This window comes from Sciurus carolinensis, chromosome 3 (assembly GCF_902686445.1).
Source record: "Sciurus carolinensis chromosome 3, mSciCar1.2, whole genome shotgun sequence".
In the NCBI taxonomy this organism is placed as follows: Eukaryota; Metazoa; Chordata; class Mammalia; order Rodentia; family Sciuridae; genus Sciurus; species Sciurus carolinensis.
The window spans coordinates 164,466,375-164,490,746 of record NC_062215.1 but is presented as its reverse complement, the minus strand read 5'-3'; the positions used below and the strand labels follow the sequence as shown (position 1 = coordinate 164,490,746).

The window sequence follows — 24,372 nt, the reverse complement described above, 5'->3', positions numbered from 1 at the left end:
CCCCCCCCCCCGCCCCATGTAGTGTCTAAGGGCTCTACCCCACATGACGTCACGACAGGGGTGGTGTGGAGGCGTGTACGCGTCCCGAGGCCACTGTGTCGGTTCAAGACTGGGCGGTGGGAGAGGGCGTGCTGAGGGCGGAGGAAGGAGAGGTGTCGGGGTCTGTGCGCCCTGCACAGGAGCTGCATGTGCGCAGAGCGCGCGTTTGGGTCGGGTAGGTGTGTTACCGCGAGGTGTGTGTGCCCGGCAGAGACGCAGCTGCTGGGAGCGCCCCGCCCAAGCCCAGCACACACCTGCGGGGACGAGACGGGAGGGGCTGCCCTCTCCCGGGTTTACCCTCCCCTACTTCAGGAGGGACTTCCCCGGAGCCTGCCTTTGGGAGGCAGGCTGGGGTCCTGTGGAGGGGTTTGGCAGCCTTTGGCTCTTTCTCTCTTTTGCTGCCTGACTTTAAACAGGTGCCTCCTGCTCCTGGAGACACCCTTTGCCCCTTTACCAACTGAGGTTAAGGAGACCCACCTCCTCTGTTCAGTAAGCCAAGGAAGGGAGGAAATGCCAGGCCTCTAGTAAATGCTTGTTTGGAAGCCTAGCACCTTGGAGTGGCACTTGCTGGGAAAAGGGATTAGAGAATCTTTAAATCCTAGAAGTGGGCTTTGAGGTCATCTTATTTCATGTCATGAGAAAATGTTGAGGCTCAGAAAGGTCATGACTTCCTTAAAGTCACACAGCATATTAGTGGAAAAGCTGGAACTAAATTCAGGTCTCCTGACTCCCAGCACAGCAGCTGTGGCCCCTGCACTGAGTGTTGCTTCCCTGTGCCTACTGATGCTCTGAGTGTCACCCTGGTCCTGTCCACACATGGTCCTCTGGGACCACTTCTTTTCCTTTCCTGACTCTGGCTGAACACCAGGCCCCTCCTCATATGGGGCAAGTGTGTTTGGCCCAGGCAAGGTCCTGAAAACCAAACAGCAGGGGCAAAGGCTCTGGTTTCGGTTTCTGGTTCTAATCTGGGTCCTGATGGTTCCTACTCCTGCTGTGGCCTCCACATTTTCCTCTGTAAAGTGGGCGCAAGCTTCCCACTCTACGCATAACACCCCTTCCACCCAGTGCCCCCTCTTTCTGAAGAGAGCCCCTCCTGGCTTAGGGACAGAACTGCTCGAGCTTCTGGGCTCAGAGACAAAAGGGGCCCATTCCTGGAATTGCCCATCCTTGGGGAATTGAAAGAGAGAGGAGGGGCGTTCTTGTCCCCACACTGTCAGGTGGTGGGGGTGGCCTGAGCAACAGCAGGCTGACGACATACACTCCCTCCTCCCGCCCCCCCATCTCTGCCGGCAGCCACTGCAGCTGTCAGGAATTAAGGGCTTGAGGCTGCTGGGGGTGGGGGTGGGGCAATGGGGGAGCAGTCTGGCTGGACAGCAGGAAAACAGCCGGGGGCAGGAAGCAGACTGCGTCAACCAGAGCCTTGTTTGACCCTAGCCACCCCCTGCCCTCCCTGCTCTCCCCCACCAAGCTGCAGGGACAGGGACAGGAACAAACTTGGGACTACAGTTTGGGAAGGAGGTAGGGATGGGGTAAGACCATTCTCCATTCTCAGACACAGGAAGGAAGCCAGGCCCAAGGTGGGAGAGTGCATTCGCAGGTGGCAGGGGGTCAAGCTCCCATTGACTGTTGGGGAAACTGAGCCCCAGAAAGGATTCAGAACAGGCCCAGTACAACACAGGTGGCAGGGTCACCTTAGGCTATAGACCTCCTTGCTCCCTATTCAGAGCTTGAACTAGTGTTTCCCACACTTGATGCATCCTGTCTCCTCTGGGGGAAAGTACCGGTGGCAGTGCACACCTGTAATCCCAGCAACTCAGGAGGCTGAGACAGGAGGATGGCAAGTTCAAAGCCAACCTCAGCAACTTAGTGAGGCCCTAAGTGACTTAGTGAGGAGACCCTGTCTCTAAATAAAATATTTTAAAAGGCTGGGGATGTGGCTCAGTGGGAAAGCGCCCCTGGTTCAATCACTAGTACTAAAAAAAGAAAGAAAAAAAAAGTATTGATTCCAGACCCCACATGACTGAACCAGCCTTTTCAGGCCCAAGGCCTGTGGGTCTGCATTTCTAACTATATCCCAAGTGTTTTGGTGGGGCCACCTTTGGGAAATGCTGCTGACCTGGTTGAGCAACTGATTTTCCCCCTCTCTCTGATGAAGGAAGTTCTCTTTGTGTACCCCTCCACTGTTCATGAAATATGGAGGTACAAAGGAGAAAGATACCTTTTCTTTGAAAACCCCAGGAGGCAAATACTGGTTCTCAAGACTTTAGCGTGGCTCAGGCCTGATGTCTAGAAGTACCCAAATCTTGGGCACCCCTCCTCAGTCCCAGAGGGAGAGCTTGTGTTGTATGTGAGCACATGGCCTTGACACGTATGTAGATGAGACCCAGAGAGTGTGCAGCTGGGGCCCCAGCCCCACATGAATGATGCCATGGCCAAGCCTCTATCAGCAGCCCCCAGTCCCCACCCTAGCCGGGCCCTGGGCCCTGGCCCTCAGCCCAGCCCCAGCCCCCGCAGTGCAGCCGCCTGAGACCACAATTACAGGGCCACTGGGGGTGGGGGGGCACAGAGGATCAAAGGCAGCTTGGCGAATGGTTCCAGCTGTGGCTGCTCTGGAGGAGTTTGAGGGAAGGAGGGCCAGGGAGGCACCAGAGTGAACAGGTGGGACCCTCACAGTCCTAGCCTGACCCAGTCCAGTTCTGACTCAGTCCCCTTGCTCAGCTGGAGAAGTTTGTTTTGGTGAAGAGAGGGAAGGAGCCCCAGATCCATAAGGGGGCTCTTTTCCCAGACCTCAGCTAGGCCAGGGGGTGAGCTTACTGCATCCATTTTCCCAAACTCCTAATGTTTGGCCATTGAAGGGAAAGGGAGATGTTTTCGGAGTCCTTGGCCTCAAGCTGATCCTAGGCCTTCTACCCAGTTTCTTTACCCATATGCCTGTGTTCTGCCTTTTCCTGGTGTGGTCACGCAAACATCTGGGGTGCCTCTCTGATCTTCCCCCATCTCCCCAGTACCACATGTCCCCCGCCACTCAGCCAGCAGGGGACCTTGACTGTGCCTGGGGCTGAGCAGCTGGGTGAGCAAATGTGGTGTGGTGTCTGAGGGCCACTTCCAAGCCCTGCTTCTGAGCCCCTACCCAGGCAGCAGTGCAAGAACACAGAGCCAACTCTGGGCTTGAAGAGGACTAGGCTAATGATCCCAACTGTGCCTTCTGAGTGTTGCTGTCACCAGTCACAGAAAGCAGCTTTCAGATCTCTGCTGGGTTGGTCACAGAAGATGGACCACTGGCAGGTGACTAGCAGCTTAAAGATTGCAGTGTACTCCTGCAATGTGTTGAGAAGCTACCAGGATCCCCTATTTTGTGATGAAAAAACAGGCTCAGACAGGTTAACTGACCAACCAAGGTTAAGCTTGTAAACTAGGCCTTTTTCACTATGTCATACTACTTCCTCAGAATTACTTTTAACCTGCTTGGGGTGGTATTGGTTCATGCCACTGCCTCAGTTTCCTTCTCTGGTATCATGGAGAAAAATACCATCATCCTTCCCATCTCACCACCAGGTCCAAGCAGCAGTGAGACTGGGAGACTGGCATCCCAGCCCTAGGTCTGACCAGTCCATGCATCCCAGGCAGTTTGGAACACTGGGATCCTGACCTAAGCTGTCTGTAGGTCTCCCTGCTTCATTATTCCATTCTGCCAAGGGCTCTCAGTTCCCCAGATGTCCTGTTCCTTGTTGCTCCTTGTTGATAGGGAAGCTGTACTCTGCCTGCCCTCTGGTGGTCTCTGAGAGAAGTGCAGGAGGCTAAAAAGTGCCGCAGAGCTCTGGGTAAGGCAGACCTGTGAATTACAATCCCTGCCACTCCGGAAGCCTCATTTCTCCTCGGTGTGGCCCAAAATTCCAGTTCCACTCTCCCCCTGGGAAAGTTGACAGAGCCTACTTTGGTTGAGAGGTTACGATCTAAATTCTCTATGACCTTTTCCCAAAGCCCAGGCATTTGATCTGAGGAAGCTGGCAGGAAGGAATACCAGATGCCCCTTCCTTCCCACCACAGCCTGCTGCACCGCCTCAACCCCGGACTCACTGTGAAACTGGAGGCCTCAGCCTGGCCAGGTCACAGAGTGGATGCAGAGGCACTGTAGGGAATGATGGATGTACTGGAAGCCATGGTGGGGTTCATCACATCCAAGATAAGGACCCTTTCCTTCTGTACCACTTGAAGAATTCTGCTCTCCTCTTTGTGGTCACAGGGGGCTGCCAATCCCAGTCATGTAATACATCTCCCTGGACACTGTTACTGGTTAGAAACAGGAAAATGACCAGGCTGGACTAGTCAGGGTCTTCCTTGGGATTTCTCCTGGGGATAACTGGGAAGGCCCTTCTCTTTTGGACCCCCAACTTTCAGAGAGCTGTGGTTTAAAGGGTGCAGGGGAGGATGAGGGCAGTATGCAAAGAGAAGCAGAGATAAGCAGAAACAACATATGCTGGAGGAATGGGACTAATTAGATGAGAGACCTATGACACCCTTTGAGCCCCTGGGTTCATCTGTGTTGAATTCAGACTCGTTGGATGGACTTTCCATTACTTAATTCCCTTTATCCTGATCTAAATGTTAGGTATACTTATTTGCAATCAGGGCCTGTCCACATAGACTTTTCTTCCTCCCTTTTTTATTTATTTTTTTTTTTTTATTAAAAAGTGCTGGAAGGTTGGACCCAGGGTCTCTTGCATGCTAGGCTAAGCAAGGGCTCTGCCACCTCCCACCCCAGCCCCAGGACCTGGCTAATATCTGCAAAGCATCAATTCTCTATTCCTATTTTCACAGTAGCTACCATTTGTTAAATGTAAGTTTGACATAAATTATTATGCATCAAATGCTGTGCTAAGTGTTTTTTCTATCTAAAGAAAATAAAAGCCTCCCAGGCAATAGTTCTATGAGAGTACAGGATGGATTATGATGGTTGCAAATTCTTTGCCATGCCTCCCATTGAGAGGTGGAGTCTATTTGTCCTCCCTTTAAATTTTGGCTTGTTCTATGACCTGCTTTGACCAATACAGAGTAACAGTGATCTGGGGCCTTAAGAAGACACAATTTCTGCTTCTAGTTTGGCAGCCTCTCTTTAGAAAGTCAGCCTTATGTTAAAAATCTGAGTAACCCTAAGGCCACCATGCTGGGAGGAAGCCCAAGACAGTCACATCAAGAGAACACTTAAAGAAGCGCTGAGGTCCTAGATATGGGAGGAAAGCCTCTTAGGCAGCCCAGCCCAGCCCAGCCCAGCCCAGCCCCCAGCCACTGGATCTGCCATATGGAGCAGAATCACTCAGCTGAGTTTCAATGAATGTCTGACTTAAAGAATCCCAAGAAGTAATTACTTTGGAATTGTTCATTATGCAGCAAGGGATAATTGAAATGGGGTGATATTCCCATTGTAAATAGGTACAGACACTGAGGCCACATTGGCCTATGTTATAAACTAAGCATCATCAGCAGAAGCTTTAAACTCAGAGCTCTTGAATACAAATTTCATGCTTTGTCCTACATACCTCAATGGGGGAGTCATTCCCCATTACATTATTTGGACTGGAGGAAGGTGGGGACTTCAAATCCCCACAGTTGCCCCCCTCCCCCCAAGGAAGGCTTCAGTTCTGGAGAAGTCAGAACTGCCCACATCCCTTTACCTTCAACTTCCAAAGGAGCCAGAAGGAAGGTGGTGTGGTTGGGTGCCAAGAGAAACCTCTTTTGCCCTCCAAGCAGGACTAGAAATGTGTGGGCAGTCTTTTCAGTGCTAATAGGGGTGAGGTTAGTTTGATGGTAAAAAGAAGCTGGCGTTGCTAATCACCTAGTTTCATCATATTCTACAGTTGATAAAGTGCTTTAATTCCATGGACTTGGCTGGCCCCAAAAGCCTACCTTTGAGTTCCCTGGGGGCCACATGAATAAACACAACACCCTAAAAATTAAGGCCAGGCCTGAGCACACCAGACGCTTCTCGTCCCCTTTTCCTGGATCTTCTCACCGACTCTTTAAAGAGGAATCACTAGTTCTTCCTCAGATGCAGGCCCCCATTGTGGGACAAAAAGGGTAAAAGTGTAAAGGTACAGAGTTTCCAGGAGAGTCCAATCCAGTAGCAGAGGAGATGGGTACCCAGGGTGACAACCTCTAAGATGTAAGTTCCATCAAAACCCCCTCCCTTTTACACACTCCTTCCCGAGCCCTCTGGCAGCTGGAGGTAGACCAGTCCTCCCAAACTGCGTGTCCAGTCCTGTTGGTTTAAATATCTTTATTGATGCTAAACTCACCCACCCATTCCATGGCCAGCGTTCTTAGGAGCCCCTCTCCAGAGGTCTAGAGACCGGCTTTTTGGTTTCCACCTGGAGGGCTTGTATAATCCCCCCAAGAAACTCCCAGAGCGCTTCTTGGGGATCAGTCCGGTGCACTTGGCCTTCGTGGGCTGACGCATATCCCAAGCCACGGTCTCACAATTTCCGGAAGCCTGGGAGATGGACTCTCGCAAGGAATGGCTGGGACCAGGCAGCGCTCCCTACTGGACCCTAGAGGTTCTGCAGGTACCGAAAGGCGGCTCTGCGCAATTGGTGAGCCGGGCGTCGGATCAGAGGCAGAGGCTGAGCTCCTTGCGCACGCGGCAGCGGTGGCACTGCACCACGCAGCACCAGTGGAAGCGGCACAGGCAGTTCTCCTCGAGCTGCACGCTCTCCTGGCGGTGCCCACGGCCGCAGCACAACAGATCGCAGCCACTGAGGTCCGGGGCACTGCTGTTGCAGGCACGGCCGCGAGTGCCCGGCGAGCCGGTGCGCCGGTTTGGGGCACAGAAGTCAGGCGAATCCGCGGCGTATAGGAGGTCGGCGCGGCCGGGCGGCTTGAGCGTGCGAACGGCGGGCAGTAGGGCCTTGCCGTCGTTGGTGCCCATGACACGTGAGGCGCCGTGGAAGCGCTCCAGCAGCCGCGCGCCCACCTCGCGGAACGGGGGCAGCTTCTGCCAGCAGGTGCGCAGTGCGCACGAGCCGGACAACCCATGGCACTTGCACTCGGTGCGCGTATGGCTCCGCACGGCCTGGGGGGAGCAGAGGAGCGGAGGGGGGGCAGGGATGGGGACAAATGAGGGGTACGGGGTGGGGAAAGGCCCATAGGAAGGACAGAAAATAAGATTGGGGGCAGAGGTGTGAGCCGAACGGAGGGGGAGAAAAAGATTAAAAAGGGAGAATGCGAAGTGAGGAGGAGAAATCAAGGAAGCGACAGTTCAGAGAGGAGCGGGAGGAAGAATGACAAAATGGAGAAGTGGAAAATGGGGGGACAGTAAGTAGCATAGAGATTCCAGCGTCCAAAGCCAGGGAGAAAACAGAATGGACGGACGCCAGGGGTGAAATTCTCACTGGAAATGGGGGGAGGTGGAGAGAAGGGACAGCTGTGGAAGCCTAGCCTTCCTGCCAACCTGGCCTCCTCATTCCAGCCTCTCAGGGCCCCAGGCGGGGCTGAGCAGACACAGAGCCAGCCGCCCGGGCGTCTGTCCCCACCACCCCTCCCAACCCTCTCGACAGGTATGTGGGCCTGTCCGGACATTCCTCCCTGGCCCCCTCCTCCTTCCCTGCCCAATGCCCCAGGCTGGAACCCTACGGGATGCAGAATGTGTGTGTTTCCCTAGAGCACTCTAGGATTGAGGCACAGAGTGCAGGAGGGCCCAGGTGAATGCCCTACTGAAAATGGAAACCAAGGGGGCCTCCCTCTTATTTGCTACTTGTGTCTGGGGCTGGGGTCTAGAGTCACAGTCCCGGATGTACCAGTCAGATGACCCACGAATATCAACAGTGAAGCTCAGAGGTCAGGGGCCAACTTGATCTATAGATTTGTGTGTCCTACTTCTCACTCCCTGACTCTAACCTGCCCTGCTTCTAGAACTGTCTGACCCAGGCAGGCTTCCTGTCCCTAAACAATAGTCCTGGGACACTCTTCACAGCAGAGGGAACAAGTGGGATGTAGTTGCCATGGCTCTGGGTGTGTGAGACCTCAGCTGGGGTTACTGGGCCACCAGTTGGAATGTCCAGGAAGGGTCAGAGTTTTCCAGGCCTCCATCTGACCTCTTCCTACCTCCACCAGGATGGGCTTCTGGTCCTTCACACTTTTCCAAACATATCACCCCTTCCAGCCTGCTCTGGACCTTTCCAGGCCTCCCTCACTTCCCTGACTTCCCTGCCTCCAGAGCCCATCCATACCTTTGTCCCTGCTTCTATCCTTTCTTCCATCCTCCATCTCTGTCTCCTTCTCTTGCCCCTGCCCTGGTAACCAGATCTCTACCCACCCGAGCTTTGCCTCACCTGCCTTGTGTCAAAGGTCCTCCCTCACCTTGGGTTCCTAAAGGGCCTCAGTGCTGTTCCCTGAGTGTGTCAGCCAGCATCAGGCCTCCCAGCCCCCACCCACCTCTGGATTGGACGCCTCACCTCCCACACTTCCACATGCACCATGTCCCTCCCAGTCTCCCCAGGCGCCTCCTCTGTCCTGTTTACTCCCACCGACACACTCCTTCACTGCACCCTCACTCATGCCCACGCGTCCACAGCCATGCTGCCACGCACACCGCGCCCGCCTGCGTGCACACTCCCCACCCCTACGCACCAGCCGGCCTGCCTCGTTGTTGTGTAGCTGCACCAGCGCTCGGATGTCTCCACGTCCCCGCTTGTGCCGGGCATCCATAAAGAGCCTTGACTTCTCGTCCCCAAAGTCCACGTCGTCACCGCAGCCTCCCCACTCCCAGGCAGAACTGGCGTCTGGGGAGCCTGCGGGTCCAGGGGGTCCAGGGGTGCCAGGCAGGCCAGAGGGCCGGGGCGGGGCCCGACCGCGGGGTGCCTGGCAGCCACATTGCAGAAGCTCACCCATAGAACAGGCCTGTGTGACCGCGTGACTGGCTCCCGCAGCCGTAATTGCAAACACGAAGGCGGTCTCCCTAATGTCTGTGGATGAAGGAGGGACAGTCAAGGAGCAAGGTCTTAGCTGGGGCTTGGGGTCTAGGTCCTGGGGCATTGGCCAGCATCAGGGAGAGGCCTGGGAGACAGGGTCTATGCAGGGTGTGGAGGGGCAAGGTGGGCCAGGGAACCCGTGGATCAGAGGGGAGGTGGGGCTCGGGCATCCTCCTCGAAACTTCTCCCCTCTCCTCCAGCATTCCAGCAGGGAGGAAGCAGCCCCCCTACTGGCCAGGTCATCTCCCCACACTGACCCTGCTGCAGGATGCGCCCAAAGGCTTTGCTGTGGCTGGAGCAGTTCCAGCGTCGGAAGCGGAACTGGAACTGGCACTCTCGTACCCCAAGCCGGGCACCCCGGGCTAACTCTGCCACCACTTCCGGCTCAGCCTGGCACAACTCAGCCTGGCGTCCTGCCAGTCGCCGTGCCTTCCTGCAGATGCTGGTAGGGTCCATGACCAAGGGGCTGCCCACGGCCCTGGGGATCATAGAATAGCAGGTCAGGGGGGTGACTCACAAAAGAGCAGGCGTGGAAGAGAGGGAGACCCCCTCACTTAGCCCACAGTCAGGAGCTGTGATGTGCCTCCCCATCCTACCCCCAGCTGAGATGAAGGTTGTCCTATCTGGTTCCCTTACCATGCCACGTCTGTGTCCCCTTTGGACTAGATTTTAGACTGAAAATTGCTATTGAGCAAGGATGCAGTCTCATCCTGTGTACATCTTCATTAACAAATTCTTATGGGAACTTGACTCAAGATGAAGGCAGTAGTACCAGGTAGGCCAAGGCTAAAATTCAACAGGCCTAGCTCCAAAGGGAGACAAGGAAGAAATTAGCAAAAGAAAGATCAAGAAGGCTGTCAAAGAAAGAGACACCAAAGAGTAGGTATGGTGGTACACACCTGTAATCCCAGCTCCTCGGGAGGCTAAGGCAAGAGGATCACAAGTTCAAGCCCAACCTGGGCAACTTAGCAAGACTCTCAAAATAAACAATTTTAAAAAGGGCTGGGTATGTAGCTCAGAGGCAGAGCACTCCTGGGTTCATCTCCAGAGGAAGTGGGGGGTGGGGGAAAAAATAAGCAGTATTAAGGAAGGAAGGAAGGATCTGGTCTTAGTGGACCGCAAGCTGGATATGTTGGACAGACGAAATGAAAGGGAGGGGCCATCCCAGGGATATAGACATGAGGTCTTAGAATGACTAGGGAAGGAACCTCTGAGGAAAGTCATACCCTCTCTTTAACCCAGATATCTCTTGTATAAAATGGGAGAGTTAGGCTTAGATCTCTAAGGTGGAGGCCTACACCTACCTCCATATTCTCCATTTCCCTGAACTGAAGAGCAGAAGGAAAGAACTAGGGGCTGGGTCTCTGCAGCACTGCTGCAAAGTAGGTAACATCAGGGTCTCTGGCTTTCCTGGAGCAGGATGGCAGTGAGTCAAACCTGTGCCCTGGGGTGACATATCTGACTGGTCAATGGGGGGCATGTCTGGCTTGGTAGGTAAAGACCTCATGGGCAGTTGCACAGACTTTCAGAAATCCCTCCACCCTTGCCTTCATTCCACCTAAGTAGAGAGCTGACATTTAGTTTCCATAGGTTGTCAGCCAGGAATTCACACTGGGGGGAACCAGTTTAATCAAATGACTCCTATTTGAACACTTAACTGGAATCCTCGTCTTAAAGGAATATATGGACAGAGTTAAAACCCTCAGCAAAGGGCAGAGATAGACTGGGTGGGAAGAGGGGTCTCCAGGGAAAATGTAGAGGAAAATCATGGCAGATGGGTGAAAGGTGAAGGTGACCTACTTTTCAGGTTTGCTTGAGTACATGTCTGCCCCACTGTCCCCATTTGCTCCACAAGTACAGGCTGCCCAGGCATGTTCTGAGATGTAATGATCTTAAACAGCAGCAGGAGGAATTTAGATTTTAAGGTAGAACTCTCAGCACTAAGGATGAGGTGTTTGCAGAAAGATATGCAAGCTCCATATTTTAAGGACTCTAACTATCTATCTATCTATTGATCGATGGATCTATTGACCTATCTATCATCTTTATCTCACACAGGATCAGGTTGTCATCATCCCTACTCACATAGTTCAGGAACTAAGCATCTCTTCTCAGTGGAGAAACTTGTACTCCAAACCACTCTTCCACTGAGCTTAGGACCTGTCCAACACCAGCCCCACCCTTTCTCCAACCCTGTAGAAGGGGCAGATGGTGCAAGAGATAGTGGACCAAAGCTAGGACAGTCCAAGCTGGTTTCCAATGCTCAATGACCTCAGAGAATTGATCAGTCTCCATCTATCCACCCATCTATCAGTTTATCTATCCTCCTCCATCCACCTATCCCACCTCATTATGAAAAGAATTTGAGCAGCCTCTGGCATAACTATACAGGGTCAGCAGCTAAGACTATGAAAATTATGACAGTCTTATTTTCCTTTCCATGACAGATTTTTAGATGCCTAATTCCTATTTCCCCCCAAGGTCAACTCTAAAAATTTGCACCTTATGAATTGTATTACATATGAATAACATATGTAGTATATAATATAATAGTGAACACCATTTACTACATGTTTCTGAATAAATGAATGAGTCATCTAAGGAGAAAGTCCTCCCTTGAGCCCAGCCCCCTGCCCATATGTTATTTCTTGACTCCTGATTCACTTCCTGAAATATTTTTTTCTTCATGCCTGGGTGAGGCTCTGCGAACTCATTTTCCCATCTCCACATCCCCTACTGCTATTTCCCAGCCCCCACTCCACCCCACCCCTGCCCTTTGCTGACTCCCTTTCCCAAGGTTGACTGGACTTATCTTCCCAAGGTCACTCTGCCCCATCCCTCTCCTCTCCCTCCTCCTCTAGGAAGGCAGGAAGGAGTGGGAACAAGCAAGGGAGAAAGGCAAAACCTCTTGACCTTGTCTGCTTCCCAGGGGCTAGAGATAGGAGAGGAACTGAGGGGAGTCTGCAGGGCAGGGCCCTGCAGGAGATGGGGCTGGCTCTTTTCAGGGTCCAGGGGCTGCCTCAGAGCCAGTTCCTGGTCCGGGTCTGGCTCCCGGGTTGGCTGCCTTCCTGGGAACTAGACTTGTTTACGAGCTGGTCAGGAGGAGGGATGGGCAGTGGTAGCAGCTAGAATCCCAAGGGACCAACTTACTCCCTGCCTTCCTGTCCTTGCTTCTATCCCAAATCCATAGGAAATGAAACAGAAGAGGCAAGGCAGGGGCACCCTGGGCAAAACACTCCACCAAGCTTCTGAACCCTGGTTTCTGCCAGCTCTGTATTATCTGAGCCACTCTGAATGGATCAATTCCCACTTGGGCTTCAGAAAAATGAATTAGCAGGAAAGCCTCATACTCCCATCCCCAAATTTAACATTTGACTCCACATCCAGAACTAACCACCTCTCCGCACAGTGTCCCTTCTCCCTTTACCTTCCTTCTTTCCCATCTGCTTCCTTAGAGCCTCAGGATCAGCACTGACCTGGGATCAGTCCTGAGAAGATATGTTTCTTTGAGGGAATTTGCATATCTTAGCATCTTGAGAGCAGTGGTGGTAGAAATATACAATATATAGAATCTGCAGTTCTAATCAAAACTGCCATACCTGGGCATAGAAAAGAGCTTGACCCTAAAATAATTCAGTATGCAGACAAGAAGGATCAAGCCTAGGGCTGACCATTCTAAGTGGCTTGGCCATTTGGATCACACTAAGATCTCCCTCCCATGGACCATGGCTGGTAGGATCAATGCCCAGGGAGAGGGCATCAGAGGTCAGCCAGTTCCTACTGCTAGCTTCTGTAGATCTAAACTCCAGAAGCCCTAGGGTTCTAGTCCAACCTATCTTTTCACCTTTCAATTCAGAGGGTCAAAGAAAATGTCCTCAGTAGGGCCCACTCAGGGCTTTTGGGATCCATCAGACTTGGGGTTGGATCTGGGCTCTGCCATTTGCTTGTTCTATGAGGTTGAGTGAAGGGATGATATGACTCCTCCAACTCTTGGGTCTGCGCAGTGCGGGTGGTATGTGTGGATTCTTAAAACACCCTTTCTCCAACTCCTTGCCTCTCTTCTCAGCCTGTATCTGTCTAGCCTCCTCCTTCATCCAGCCCTGTCAAGGAATATGAAGCACCCTCTAGGACCCCTCTCCTTCCTCAGCAAGCACTCCTGATGGGATCATGGAGGCCAAAGTGATCACAGTCCATGTGGGTGCAGGGCCTCCTCTGGAGGGTCTCTCAGCAGGTCTTCCTCTATTTCCCTGCCCCACACCCAAGGTCCCTAGACTGACCCCACCTCCCAGGAGCCAGCAGAGGGAGCCCTGAGCCCTGGGGCTGTGGGTGGGGGCTGTACGGGGGTGGAGGGGGTGGGTGGTAGAGAAAGGGGCAGAAAAATGTTGCCTGACGGCTGCTGAGGCTGCCGGGCCTGTGCCCGCCCGCCTGTCCTGTCCTGCTCTGTCTAACTCGGTAATTACTGTTCCCCCTCCCCCATCCCTACCCCCACCCTCACCACCACATCAAAGCCAATGATGCCCCAGCTCCATTAACCCCTGCCTCCCCACTGTCCACCAGGGGCCCCCATTCCTTCCCTCCTCCACTCTGACCTAATTCCCTCTATCTGTCCTCAACACTCACTCTTCATGGCTCCTGGGAGAGACAGGGCTTTGCCTTCCCTGACAGACCTCACTATATAAAAGGGTTTCCTACTGGTCAGGGCTCTGGGAGGCAAAGCAATGGACAGACCGTCTCTTCACTGGATGCACAGAGGAGGAATCTGTTGTGCACCTTCTGCTCTCCCGGATGGGGTGGGGAGCATCCATGGGGGTGGGATGGGAGAGCAAAGAGGAATTGAAAGGCCCTATGGCCCTTTTCGATCCCCACCTGCCACTGCACACAAGGATGAGGAAGGAGCTGAGCAGGAGGTGAACTCTCAGCCCCAGCTCTCTGCTACCATTATTCTGGGGTACTGGGCAAGTCACCTCCTGTCCCTGGACCTCCTGCTCTAACCAGAGAGTATTAGACCAGATGATCTCTGAGTTCTTTTCTAGATCTACTTCTAGATTAAACAGAGGACTCAGCTGGTGGAACCAGGCAAAAAAAACCTCTTGGCAAAAGTTTCTTCCTCAACTCCTCAGGCAGTTTCTGGCTGGGGTGTAGAAGAGGTCCCAGGCTGTGGGGTGGGGGTCTCACCAGTCTGCAGAGGATAGGTCTCTGGTTCTAGTCCTAGTGCTCTGGCTCTCCTGGCCCTGCCTCATCCCTTCCACAGCTGCACTTCCCCATCAAAGTGCTCATTCTGGAATCCCCCTTGCTGGGCCCTGGTGATCAGGCCTCCCACTGACCTCCCCTCCACCAGCTCCTCTCTTCCGATGAGAATGGGGCAGGAGGGGGCCGCACCCCCCAGGAAATGTCACAGTGCCAGGACTCTGGTGGGCCCAGGGCATGCTCTGGCCTGGATCAAGCCAGCCTCCTTCTGCCCCTGCCCTTTTCTGTTCACAGCCTCATTGTCTCCCTCGGGGAAGCTGCCAAGGCGGGAGGCCTGGAGGGCGGAGTGGATGGCCACCCTACCCCCATCCCACCCCACCCTGGAACTTGGCAGGGGCCAGCAACAGGACTGCCCATGAAGGGTCAGGGGTCCCAGATTAAGACAGAATTGGAAAGAGTGACCAGGTTCAGCCTGGGATGGAGGCGACAACTAGAAAACCTGGGTGTCAGGAAGAGGCCAGGGTCTTTCTCTTGGTGCCTGTTTCCTTTCCATATGTGAGGTGGGGGTGGCAGAGGCAAGATGGGATATAGGGAAGGAGGAAGACTGGGTGGTATTTTTCCTAGTGGAACAAGGGGGGGGGGGGTTAGTTTCTTTCATAGAAAATATAAAACAGAAAGAAGAAAGAGGAAAAGAGAAGGGAGATTGATTTGGCTCTTCTGTAAGAGTGAGCTATTTTCTACATTCACTGATTGAAGGTATAAATAAAGATGGGTCAGACTTTGTGAAGAACTTCCTGGGGGAGAGCAGGAGGGGAGCAGGGTAGGAGGGGGTAGCTGGTGAAGAGGGATGCCAGAGCCTGTCCTTCTCTATCCCACTCTGGGAATGGGGACTACTGGTACTAGAGCATAAGAGTGGATGGCCTGGAGGCAGTGAGCTGGACAAGATGACCTCAAGAGAGCCTGGCCAATGTCCTGGAATCTGGTATTCTGAGATTCACAGAGATAATGGTTACAAGATGGATAGAGAGACACAGGGAAAGAAGCTGGCAGCAGAGTCTAGAATGCATGCATTGAGATGGGGGGGGGGGGGGCGGGAGCAGAAAGGACAGGAGAGTGGAAGGAAAACTTCTTTGGAACCTGAAGCCAGGTAGGTCCCTGAGCCAATTTCAAGGGCCTGGGTCACCCTCTTCCTAGACCCTCCTTTCCTAATCAGGATGATTGGGTCACTCAGAGGCCCTGGAGGCTTCTCTGCTCCCAGCCTGGCCACTGTTGGTATGCCAGAGTGGCTGTTGTAGGTCCTGCTGCTTTCCTGGCCATCACTGGAGCTCTGGTCTGACCAGCATCCTGAGAAGTAAGAAGAAGGCCAGCTGAGCATATCCAGGACATCAGGGAACAACCTGCAAGCTCCCAGCAAAAGCAAGATGGGAGGGGCAGGAAGAGCCTCAGGCCAACTACTGAGCAAGATCCCACCCACCAGCCTAACCACCCACCTAACCTGACCTTGGAGGGCAATAGTGAGGTGGGGTGGGGACAGGAGTAAGCAGAATCAAAGAGCATGTGAATGAAGTCTGGGCTCAGACCAAAGGAATGAATCTTCAGAAATCCAGGAGAGGGAGGGGGTCAAGGTAGGTGGGAGGAGCAGGCTCTCTCTGAGGCCCATCTGAGTGAGACATTCTCAGCCACCTTATCACCCAGGCCCCTCACTCTTCACCCAGCTCACCCTGCAGCTGTGCCATGAAGGCCTCTGTGTTCTCCCACACCTGCCCTCCTCAGCTCCTCCCCCACTCCCTGCCCTGCCCCCCCCCCTCCGGGGTCAGTCTCTGAGGGACCAGGCCCCTCTTGGCTCCCACCCAGCAGTCCCTCCTGAACAAAGAAACCCCCGCAGATACAAACCCCTGGAAAGGCGAATCAGCCAGTTTGTCAATATTCCACAAACCTGTCTCCAGCACCTACATTGTCTTGGGCCTGGGAGACCCTAAAGACAAAGATTCTGACTTCCAGGGGCAGGATAAAAAGACCCCACAGGAGATGGTTGTCAGTAAAATGCAGTAACTGGCATAACTGCCCAATGCTTAGGGCACTGGGAGCACAGAGAAGGCAACTGAAGGACAGAAAGCTTCATGGAGGAAAGTGGAATTTTAACTGTAAGGATGAGAACAGTTTGACAGATGGAAGGGGAGGAGAGGGAAGGCAACCACCATCAGAGAGGAACTCTGACCCCAGACCTCGAGAGAAGGCAGTTAGGATAAGTGTGTTTAGGAAAGGAGAGGTTCCTTTACTAAGTTTTAATTGGGCCTCTAGATTTTGAATTTAAGTTAATCACTTTGTTCACCCCTGGGGACCTTGGCCAGGAGAAGCTGGGCTGTGAAGAGTATCTCCTAATGTTAGATCATTTCCACACCTAAACCTCCCAGCCAGCCTTCCAGGTAGGAAGATTGTTATCCCTACTTTACAATTAAGACCTTGCCGGGCAGGGAGGGAAAGTGACTTGCCCAAGATCACAGATTTAATGGCTAAGATTAGATCTCAGGTCTGTCGGTGCTACTGCAAAAGGCACATGTTTCCAGCTGACATTTGGGTCATCCTCAGTTTGCCCCCTTATTGACACCCACGAGGGATGTCTCTCCCGCATCACGGAAAAGAGATAACCACTGGCAACTCGTTGTGTGGGTATCCTAATCTATCTCTCCAGAAGAGAGAGATTTGTCTGCCCAACCCCTCCTTCCAAACCCCCGGGGTGGGCGAGGACTGGAGTGTAGGAATTCAACCAATGAAGTGGCAATATGCAAATAGAGAACCCTCTGTCTTCTTAGGATTGGCTAATCCGTTAGCACTATTGTCCAAATCCCGCCCCTCTAAATGCTGAGCTATTCCCGGCGGGTGTTTGCGGCTCCGTAGATTTAAGCAGGGGAGAAGAAGAAGAAAAAAAAAAAAAAAAAAAAAAAAAAAAAAAAAAAACTTCAGGATTTCGATCTCTGAGCTGTCCCGGGGGGCACCCACCTTCCTCGCCCTGCCCATCCCTCAAGGCTCAAAGCTCCTGCAACCTTCGCAAGCTAGTGTCTGCCCTAACTAGGCCAAGACCAGATGTCCCCATCCCTTGGCAGACCAGCTCCCCCCCGCCCCCGCCCTTCCACCAGGACCCTCCCGGGTTCTCGCATCTCCTGGGCTGTACATCTTTTTTTCTTTTTTAAGTCCATGACCTCCATATCTGGAAAGACCAGGGACCTGGATCCCTTTCTTGCTTTTCTTCCTCTTCCTTGTTGGGGGAGTGGGAAGTACAGAAAAGGCAGGGTCCTGACTCAGTTTCCCCTTTACATTCCTTTCCTCGATACTTCTGCCCACGCTGAAGGAGCCCCAGAGAGAAGCTGGTGGGTTGGTAGGCAAAGAGGGGACAAGGGGCAGCTGTTTGACTCTCTGCCTTCGCACCTTGTTCCTCTGCCTGAGGAGGGAGCGCCCCACATCCAGCCCCCCTCCTCTAGTTCCAGTACCCTCCTCACTCATTCTTTTCTCCAAATCTCTGATTACAGATCTCTGTCTCAGTGGCTCTTTCCCACCTACCCGCCAATTCTTAGAGATCTGAACCGAGCTCAGTACTTGGGGGGAGGGGAGGAACAGGAGGAAACACAATAGAATGTGTCCAGGGGTTGGGAACGTCAAAGTGGCACTTTGGAAGCGCCCCGGCGGAGGTTAGGAGGAGAACTCCAAGCACCTTTGCCCAGGGTCCCCAAGCCACTGCCCCACAGCTGGGTTCCGCGAGCAGGTAGAGTCCGTAAAGTCACGAGTACAGTGCGGAGTCCCCCAGCTGGTCCCGGGATCCCCACCCTCCTGAGTTCGGGGCCGCGCTGGGACAGCTCCATGAAGCACTCACCACCACAGTCCACCGACGTGCGCTGGACACAGGAGTAACAGCAGCAGCAGCCCGAGGAGGGAGGACACGGGCGGCAGCATCGTGACTTGTCTACCGCCGGCCGGCGCGGGCAGCGGGCGAGGCTGCGGAGTGAGTAGGTGCGCGGGGCCGCCAGGGCTTCAGGACGTGCTCAGCGACTAAGGCGGCGGTCTGGAGGAGATGGCTCTGGCGGCGGCGGCGGCGGCGGCGGCGGCGGCGGCGGGGGGGCCCATCCCGGGCGAGGAGGGCGCGGCGGAGGCGGAGAGCGGACCGGGCAGCCAGCGCCTGTGTCTCCTGCCGAGCTCGCTCGGGAGAAGAAATCAGAGCCGGGGGCGGGGGTGGGAGGGGAACGGGGCCGGGGCGGGGGCGGGGGGCAGGGGGGCCGTGGGGGTGGCAGTTGCGACAGTCAGGCGGCGGGACTCTCGGGAGGGAGCGTGAGCCCCGGGGCGGCGAGCGCAGAGCGCAGCGGAGGGCGGGAGCCGGGTGCCGGGGCGGGGCCGGAGCGCGCTCCTAGCTGCGGGACCCGCCCGCCGGGCCCCCTCATCCCGCCTCTCCCGACTGCACCCCGCCGCCCGGGGCCGTTAGGAGTCGGGGGCAAGGAGGGGCGGGGAAGAAGAGTAGCGAGGGGTAAGAGGGGGAGGAAGGAAGAAGAGCTGAGGAAGGGGGGTGCTGGCTAGAAGGGAGACGTTTGACAGGTTTGTTGACTGTAAAGAGAGAAAACTTCCCAGGAATGAGGGAGTTTGGAGGGGAGGAAGCTGTGCAGAGGGAGATGCAGGCCGGGACCCAGAGAGGAAGTCGGCTTGGGGCGCGGGATGCTCCGGGAGGGGTGTCTAACTCGACCGGCCGCGCAGCGGACCTTCGAGGGGTCACCTCTTACAGGGCGCCGTCTCCGCGCCACACGCCCCTTCCTCAACCACTCCTTGAGGAAGGGGGGAAGCCCTAGGCCTCCACTCTAGCTCCCCAGCCATCCCGCCTCTTCAGGTCGGTGTTCGGAGGCGGGAGTGGGGGGAGATTAGACAGCAAGGGGAGACTCTCTAGGGCCTGCGCTCCAGTGCACGCACGTGTAAGCTAGAGCGAGGGAGGAGGCTGCGAACCTCCCAGAGGTGAGCGGCCAGAACTCGCTGCAGCTCCGCCTCGCGTGACCGTGGGTCCCTACCTCCCCCAGCTTGGCCCGGGCAGAGGGTGGGAGAGCCAGCTGCAGGTGAGATGGCGTTTATCTGATTCTCTAATGCCACAAAAATGTCTTTGATGCCCCCGGCCCCCTCCCCACGAGGAGGAGATCAAAGGCCCGGTGGGGAGGAGGGACAGCTCCATTCATCACGCCAAGCGGCTGGCAGCGGGGCGGCAGCCCCTGCTTCGCAGTTCTGGGCAGAGGCCCCCGACGTACCCCAGGAGTGCAGAGGGACAGGTGGTGCTGACATTCCCAGGGGCCAGTTTCCCTACCACTACCATTTGGAGAATCCACAACCTTTTAAGGGTGTCCTTGAAGGGAGGACAGATAGAGGACCTCAAGCCCACGTGGCAGAAACTGCAGGCACCAGGAAGAAAGCTCTTGGTTGTCTGGAAGTGGGGACCGAGGTCACTGCCAAGAAAGACAAACATCCCTAGTGAGTAAGAGAATACACTATACTGAGTACCCCAGAGAATAGGGAAGAGTTGAACCAAGATGCGACTGGGTGTCCAAGGGGAAGTGACAAAAGACTACAGATGCTTACCTCAGAAGAGGAGGCAGATCTGGGAAATGACGAGGAATAAGTGAAGAAGAGAACAAATGGAGAAATGTTGGCCTAGAGGAAGCCCCTGGGTTTTCTGGGAGTCCCACCTTGAGCCCTGGTGTCCAGACTGTGTCCATCCAGTCCCTTGTACTGGGTGCAGAGAGTCGAAGGGACTGGGGTACTCTAGAGAAGGGGAAGGAGCAGTAGCTAAAGGAGATGGTGGTTCAAGTGTTGCTCCTACCTCATTTTAGCCTTTAACAACATCCCAATGCACAAAGAGCCCCAATGCCTAGTAATTTTGTACACACAGTTGTAATTTCTGCGGGGCAACACCAACCCTGGACACTGCACATTCAGACACATACCCAGGTTGGGTGTGCACTAGGGCCAGATGATGCCAAACAGGCAGTCAGGGTACTCTGGGGATCCCTGGAGACTGTAGGTGGCCAGTGACCAGCCCCTTGGGAACCACTGCCTGGGTTCCGAACCCCCTGCCCACCCTGCCCCCAACCCTGCTACTGTTATTGCAGATTATGAAATGCTCTCCCTATCCTGCATTCTTCTCTGAGGCAAGAATTTTAATGTATTTGTCTTTGTCATCAGGGGACCTGGGCTCTGGGACCGCCCTGCCTCTGCCTGAGGAGGGAGCGCCCCAAATCTAGTCCTTGCTGACTCCAGACCCCAGCTTCTCTCCATTGCCACACCTCCCACCCCATGCCCTAGCCCTGCCCCTTGCCTCCCCCTCTGAAGACACAGTCTCTCTGTGGGGTGGATAAAAATGATGTTATTGAAACAACAGAATTGGGAGCAGTGGCAGGGAGCAGGGATCAGCTCAGGAAACTGGGGCGTTTGCCAAGAAGCCTTCTCCCCCGCAGGCGGCCTTTCTGCCCCCACCCCCCACCTTTCCTACAAACACACTGCTCACCCCACCCCTCCTGCAGCGCTTACTCTGGCCAGATCTTGCACAGAATCTTTAGCCATCCCTGGACTCCCAAGCTCTGGTCCTTACTCTAAAGAGTCCCCTTCCAGAATCAGTAGGTGCAGGAGCCTCTGCAGAAGCTTTGGGCCAGGGAGGTGTGGGTTGGAGTCTGTGATGGGCAGAAAGCCCCAATTCCCAGGGCTTTGGTTCCAAGGGCCTTACTGCTGTCCACTCACCTTTTCCCTCTCTGCATGCCTATCTGAGATTGCTCGGCATCTGGATGGAACCAGAATGCTGACTTCTGTTCATAAGTCCCCCGCGAACCTTCAGAGACATGAGTTCAGATGTTTCTGAGGCTTCACTTCCCCACTGTCACCTTAGGAGCCTTTCTAGAGAGCAGGACAGGGGAGTGGGAGATACAGACCAAGGCACACAAAGATAAATCAAGATGTGTGTGCACATAGGCACACTCACACATCAACAGGTGGGCCCAGGCGAGCAGATGACCCTATGGAAACCACACTCCTCCCCGTAGACAATACCTGGTAACTTTCACCCACAGGTACGAATGAACAGAGGTGCACTGACTCAGGCTGAGATGAATGCCTGCCTCCCTGGAGATTGCATGCAGGTGCATGTGCATGCACGAGTCACCTCTGCACAAATGTGCATGCAGAGAAATGTTCATGAAGGGTACTTTGGGCAGCAGGAGTGGAGAGGTGCCAACCTGAGCCTTCTTTCTAGCCTTCGGGCACCGAGCTTTGCTACCTCTTCCCTCATCACTCTGCCTTAAGTGCCAGGAACCTCTAAACTCCACTTCTAGGCCCTGGTGCAAAAGAGAGACGGAGAAGGAGAGAAGGAGTGTCTGATTGAGGGGTTGAAGAAGAAGGAGGGGCAGAGGTGGGGACTGTGGAGGGGGAGAGAGGCAGCTGGAGACAGATAACATCGGAATGACTGCGGGCGAAAGCAGAGCCCTGTGTCTCTGTCGGATTCTCTCTAGCTGCTTTTTCTGTGTCTTTTCACGTTTCTCCCATGACCAGAATTGGGTCTCTATTTGTGCCTGTCTCTAAATCACGTTCTCTGTTATTTTTTCCCCTTCTTTTTCTTTCTCAAAATGACCAAAGCTGCAGGAGCCCAGGAATTTGGGCTTATGACCCTTCCCCTCTCAATAACCTTCCTTTCTCTTCTCTCTCTCTCCCTCCCTCCCTCACCAATGGTGGGATATCTCATTCTCAGGGAGGTGACAGGGTTTGAGAATTCTAAAAACCCCAGGTCTCTGAGTCCCAGGAGAACAGAGAAAGGAAAGGCTAACCCCCGAAAGAGATTGGGGGAAGGAGAAAGTTAGAAAGAGAGACTCATTTTCTCTCCTACATCATAGGCAGCTCTGTTTAAGCTTCCCCAGCCACCTGAAGTCCTGAGGGTGTGCCTTTCCAGCTGGTGTCTCACCCTTCCTCTGAGCCTTTGTCCAAGGGTACCTACACCCAGTTCCCTACAAAGCCCACCTGCCTCGCATCTTCCACACCTCTCAGCACTATCCATGCCGCCAACCCTCCAATCACCCCCTCCCTCAACAGAGAAAGAACTGCAGGTGAGCTTGAAAGAAGGGTCAGGGCTCAGGGAACAGGGGCAAAGAGGGAACAGGACTGGGCTGGGGGGAAATCAGGGAACGTTGGCTTCCACTTAGCTCAACCCCAGTGACCGAATGGGAGTGGTTGACCCATCCTGCAGGCTTCTTTCTTTTTGGCGGGTGCTGGGGATCAAACCAGAGCCTTTCGAGTGCTCTACCACTGAGCCACACCCGCAGGTCAACTCCTCTGGTTTTGACTGTTGGGCTTTCAGGCTCTGGCATGACTTCCATCATGCTGGGAAGGAGCTCCCACCTTCTGCTCTTCTGACTGCTCCCCACTGCTGCTCCCCTTCTGGCCTCTGAGCAACAGGGCTCCTCAATCCAGGTGTCCAGAGCCAGTCTCTCTCCTGGTTGTATTGCTGGTTGCAGGCAGATTTAACCCCTACCCTCATGAAGCTGGCAGTCATTAACACTGTCATCTTCCAAACAGAAGGAAACCCACCGCCTAGACCATGCTGGGAGGAGGAAGGAGGGGCCTTTGAGAGAGGGGTGAGCACTGTCTAGGTCGGGGAGCGAGGAGGCTTCTCTGAGGAGGCATTACTCCAACTGAGATATAAGGAGTTAACTGGTAGATGCAGGGAGGGAAGGACATTTCCAGTAGAGGAAATAACCATTGTGAAAGTCCTGCCTGAGCATGGAGGGAGGATTGCAGGCAGGGGACATGGTGAAACAGGGTTTGCAGGAAGTTGGAAGAGGGTGTAAAGTACAGTCTGGTGGGGCAGATAAGTTGGAGGGATTTGAGGTGATCCAAAAAAGGCATGGAAGGTAATATTTTTTCCCTTATTTTAAGAACAGTGGAGTCAGGCATGGTGGCTTATGCCTGTAATCTCAGTGACTCCAGAGGCTGAAGCAGGAAGATCACAAGTTCAAAGTCAGCCTCAGCAAGTTAGCAAGGCCCTAAGCAACTTAGGAAGACCCTGTCTCTAAATAAAACATCAAAAGGGCTAGGGATGTGACTCAGTGGTTGAGTGCCTCTGGGATTAATACCTAATACCAAACAAAACAAACAAGCAAACAAACAAACAAAAACACAGTGGGAACTCTACAGTTGTATGAATTTCAAGAGGGAAGAGAAAGAGAAGGAAATTGACATCTAGATTAAAGGAAACCAAACAGGCATATAAATAAAGAACAAAACAGGCAAATTGGAACTACAGTATTTAGGAATGCATGTTTGCATGACAAAGAAAAATATAGATGTTTCTCAACTTATGATGAGGTTACAGATAAACCCAGTATAAACTGAAAATATCTCAATTTGAAAATGCATTTGATATACCTAACCTATCATAGCTCAGCCTAGCCTGCTCTGAACATGCTGGGAACATTTGCATTAGCCTACAGCTGGGCAAAATCCTGTAACACAAATCCTATTTTATAATAACATACTGAATATCTCCTGTAATTTATATAGTGTGGAAGGTGAAAATCAGAATTGTTGTATTTTAGTCAGCTTTTTTTGCTGGTGTGACCGAAAGACCTGACAAGAATAATTTTAAAGGAAGAAAAGTTTATCTGGGGGCTCACAGTTTCAGTGGTCTCAATCCATAGATAGTAAGCTCCATTTCTCAGGGCTCAAGGTGAGGCAGAACATTATGGTGGAAGAGTGTGGAGGAGAGAGAGCTCACATGATTATCAGAAAGCAGAGAGACTCCATTCACCATATATAAAATATATACCCCAAAGGCACATCCCCAATGACCCACCTCCTCCAGTCACACCCTTCAGTTACCACTCAACCCTATCAAAGGATTAATTCATTGTTAAGGCTCTCATAACACAATCATTTGTCCTCTAAACCTTGCATTGCTTCACAAATGAACTTTTGGGGGAGACCTCACATCCAAACCATAAAATGTATGGGTACAGTGAACACATCTGTAGACATAGACACGAAGGGATGTGGAAACACAATATCTGAAAATTGCTGGCAACACAGTATACTGTTAAGTTTTGTTTCCCCTCATGGTGGCGGACTGTTTGGGAGCTAAGATCTCCTAAGTGTATCTTACTGCTTATCACCTGCCCAGGAAAAG

At 53.6% G+C, this 24,372-nt stretch overlaps 1 protein-coding gene across 1 annotated transcript; it reads right to left on the bottom strand.

The window, feature by feature from the left end:
* Positions 1-5,475: 5,475 nt before the first annotated feature.
* On the bottom strand, positions 5,476-18,438 carry Wnt6 (Wnt family member 6). The gene is made up of 4 exons (XM_047547316.1): positions 18,058-18,438; positions 9,260-9,480; positions 8,662-8,996; positions 5,476-7,105 (listed from the first exon to the last, which is right to left on the bottom strand). Exons 1-4 carry the CDS (start codon positions 18,135-18,137, stop codon positions 6,644-6,646), a joined length of 1,098 nt encoding a protein of 365 aa, XP_047403272.1. The 5' UTR covers positions 18,138-18,438; the 3' UTR covers positions 5,476-6,643.
* Positions 18,439-24,372: the final 5,934 nt, after the last annotated feature.

Coding starts and splice junctions, on each gene's coding strand:
- Wnt6 (XM_047547316.1), bottom strand. CDS start 18,137: ATGCTGCCGCCCGTGTCCTCCCTCCTCGGGCTGCTGCTGCTGTTACTC. Junction 9,481..18,057: donor CACGTCGGTGGACTGTGGTG/GTGAGTGCTTCA, acceptor TATGATCCCCAG/GGCCGTGGGCAGCCCCTTGG. Junction 7,106..8,661: donor ACAACGAGGCAGGCCGGCTG/GTGCGTAGGGGT, acceptor TGCTCCCCCCAG/GCCGTGCGGAGCCATACGCG.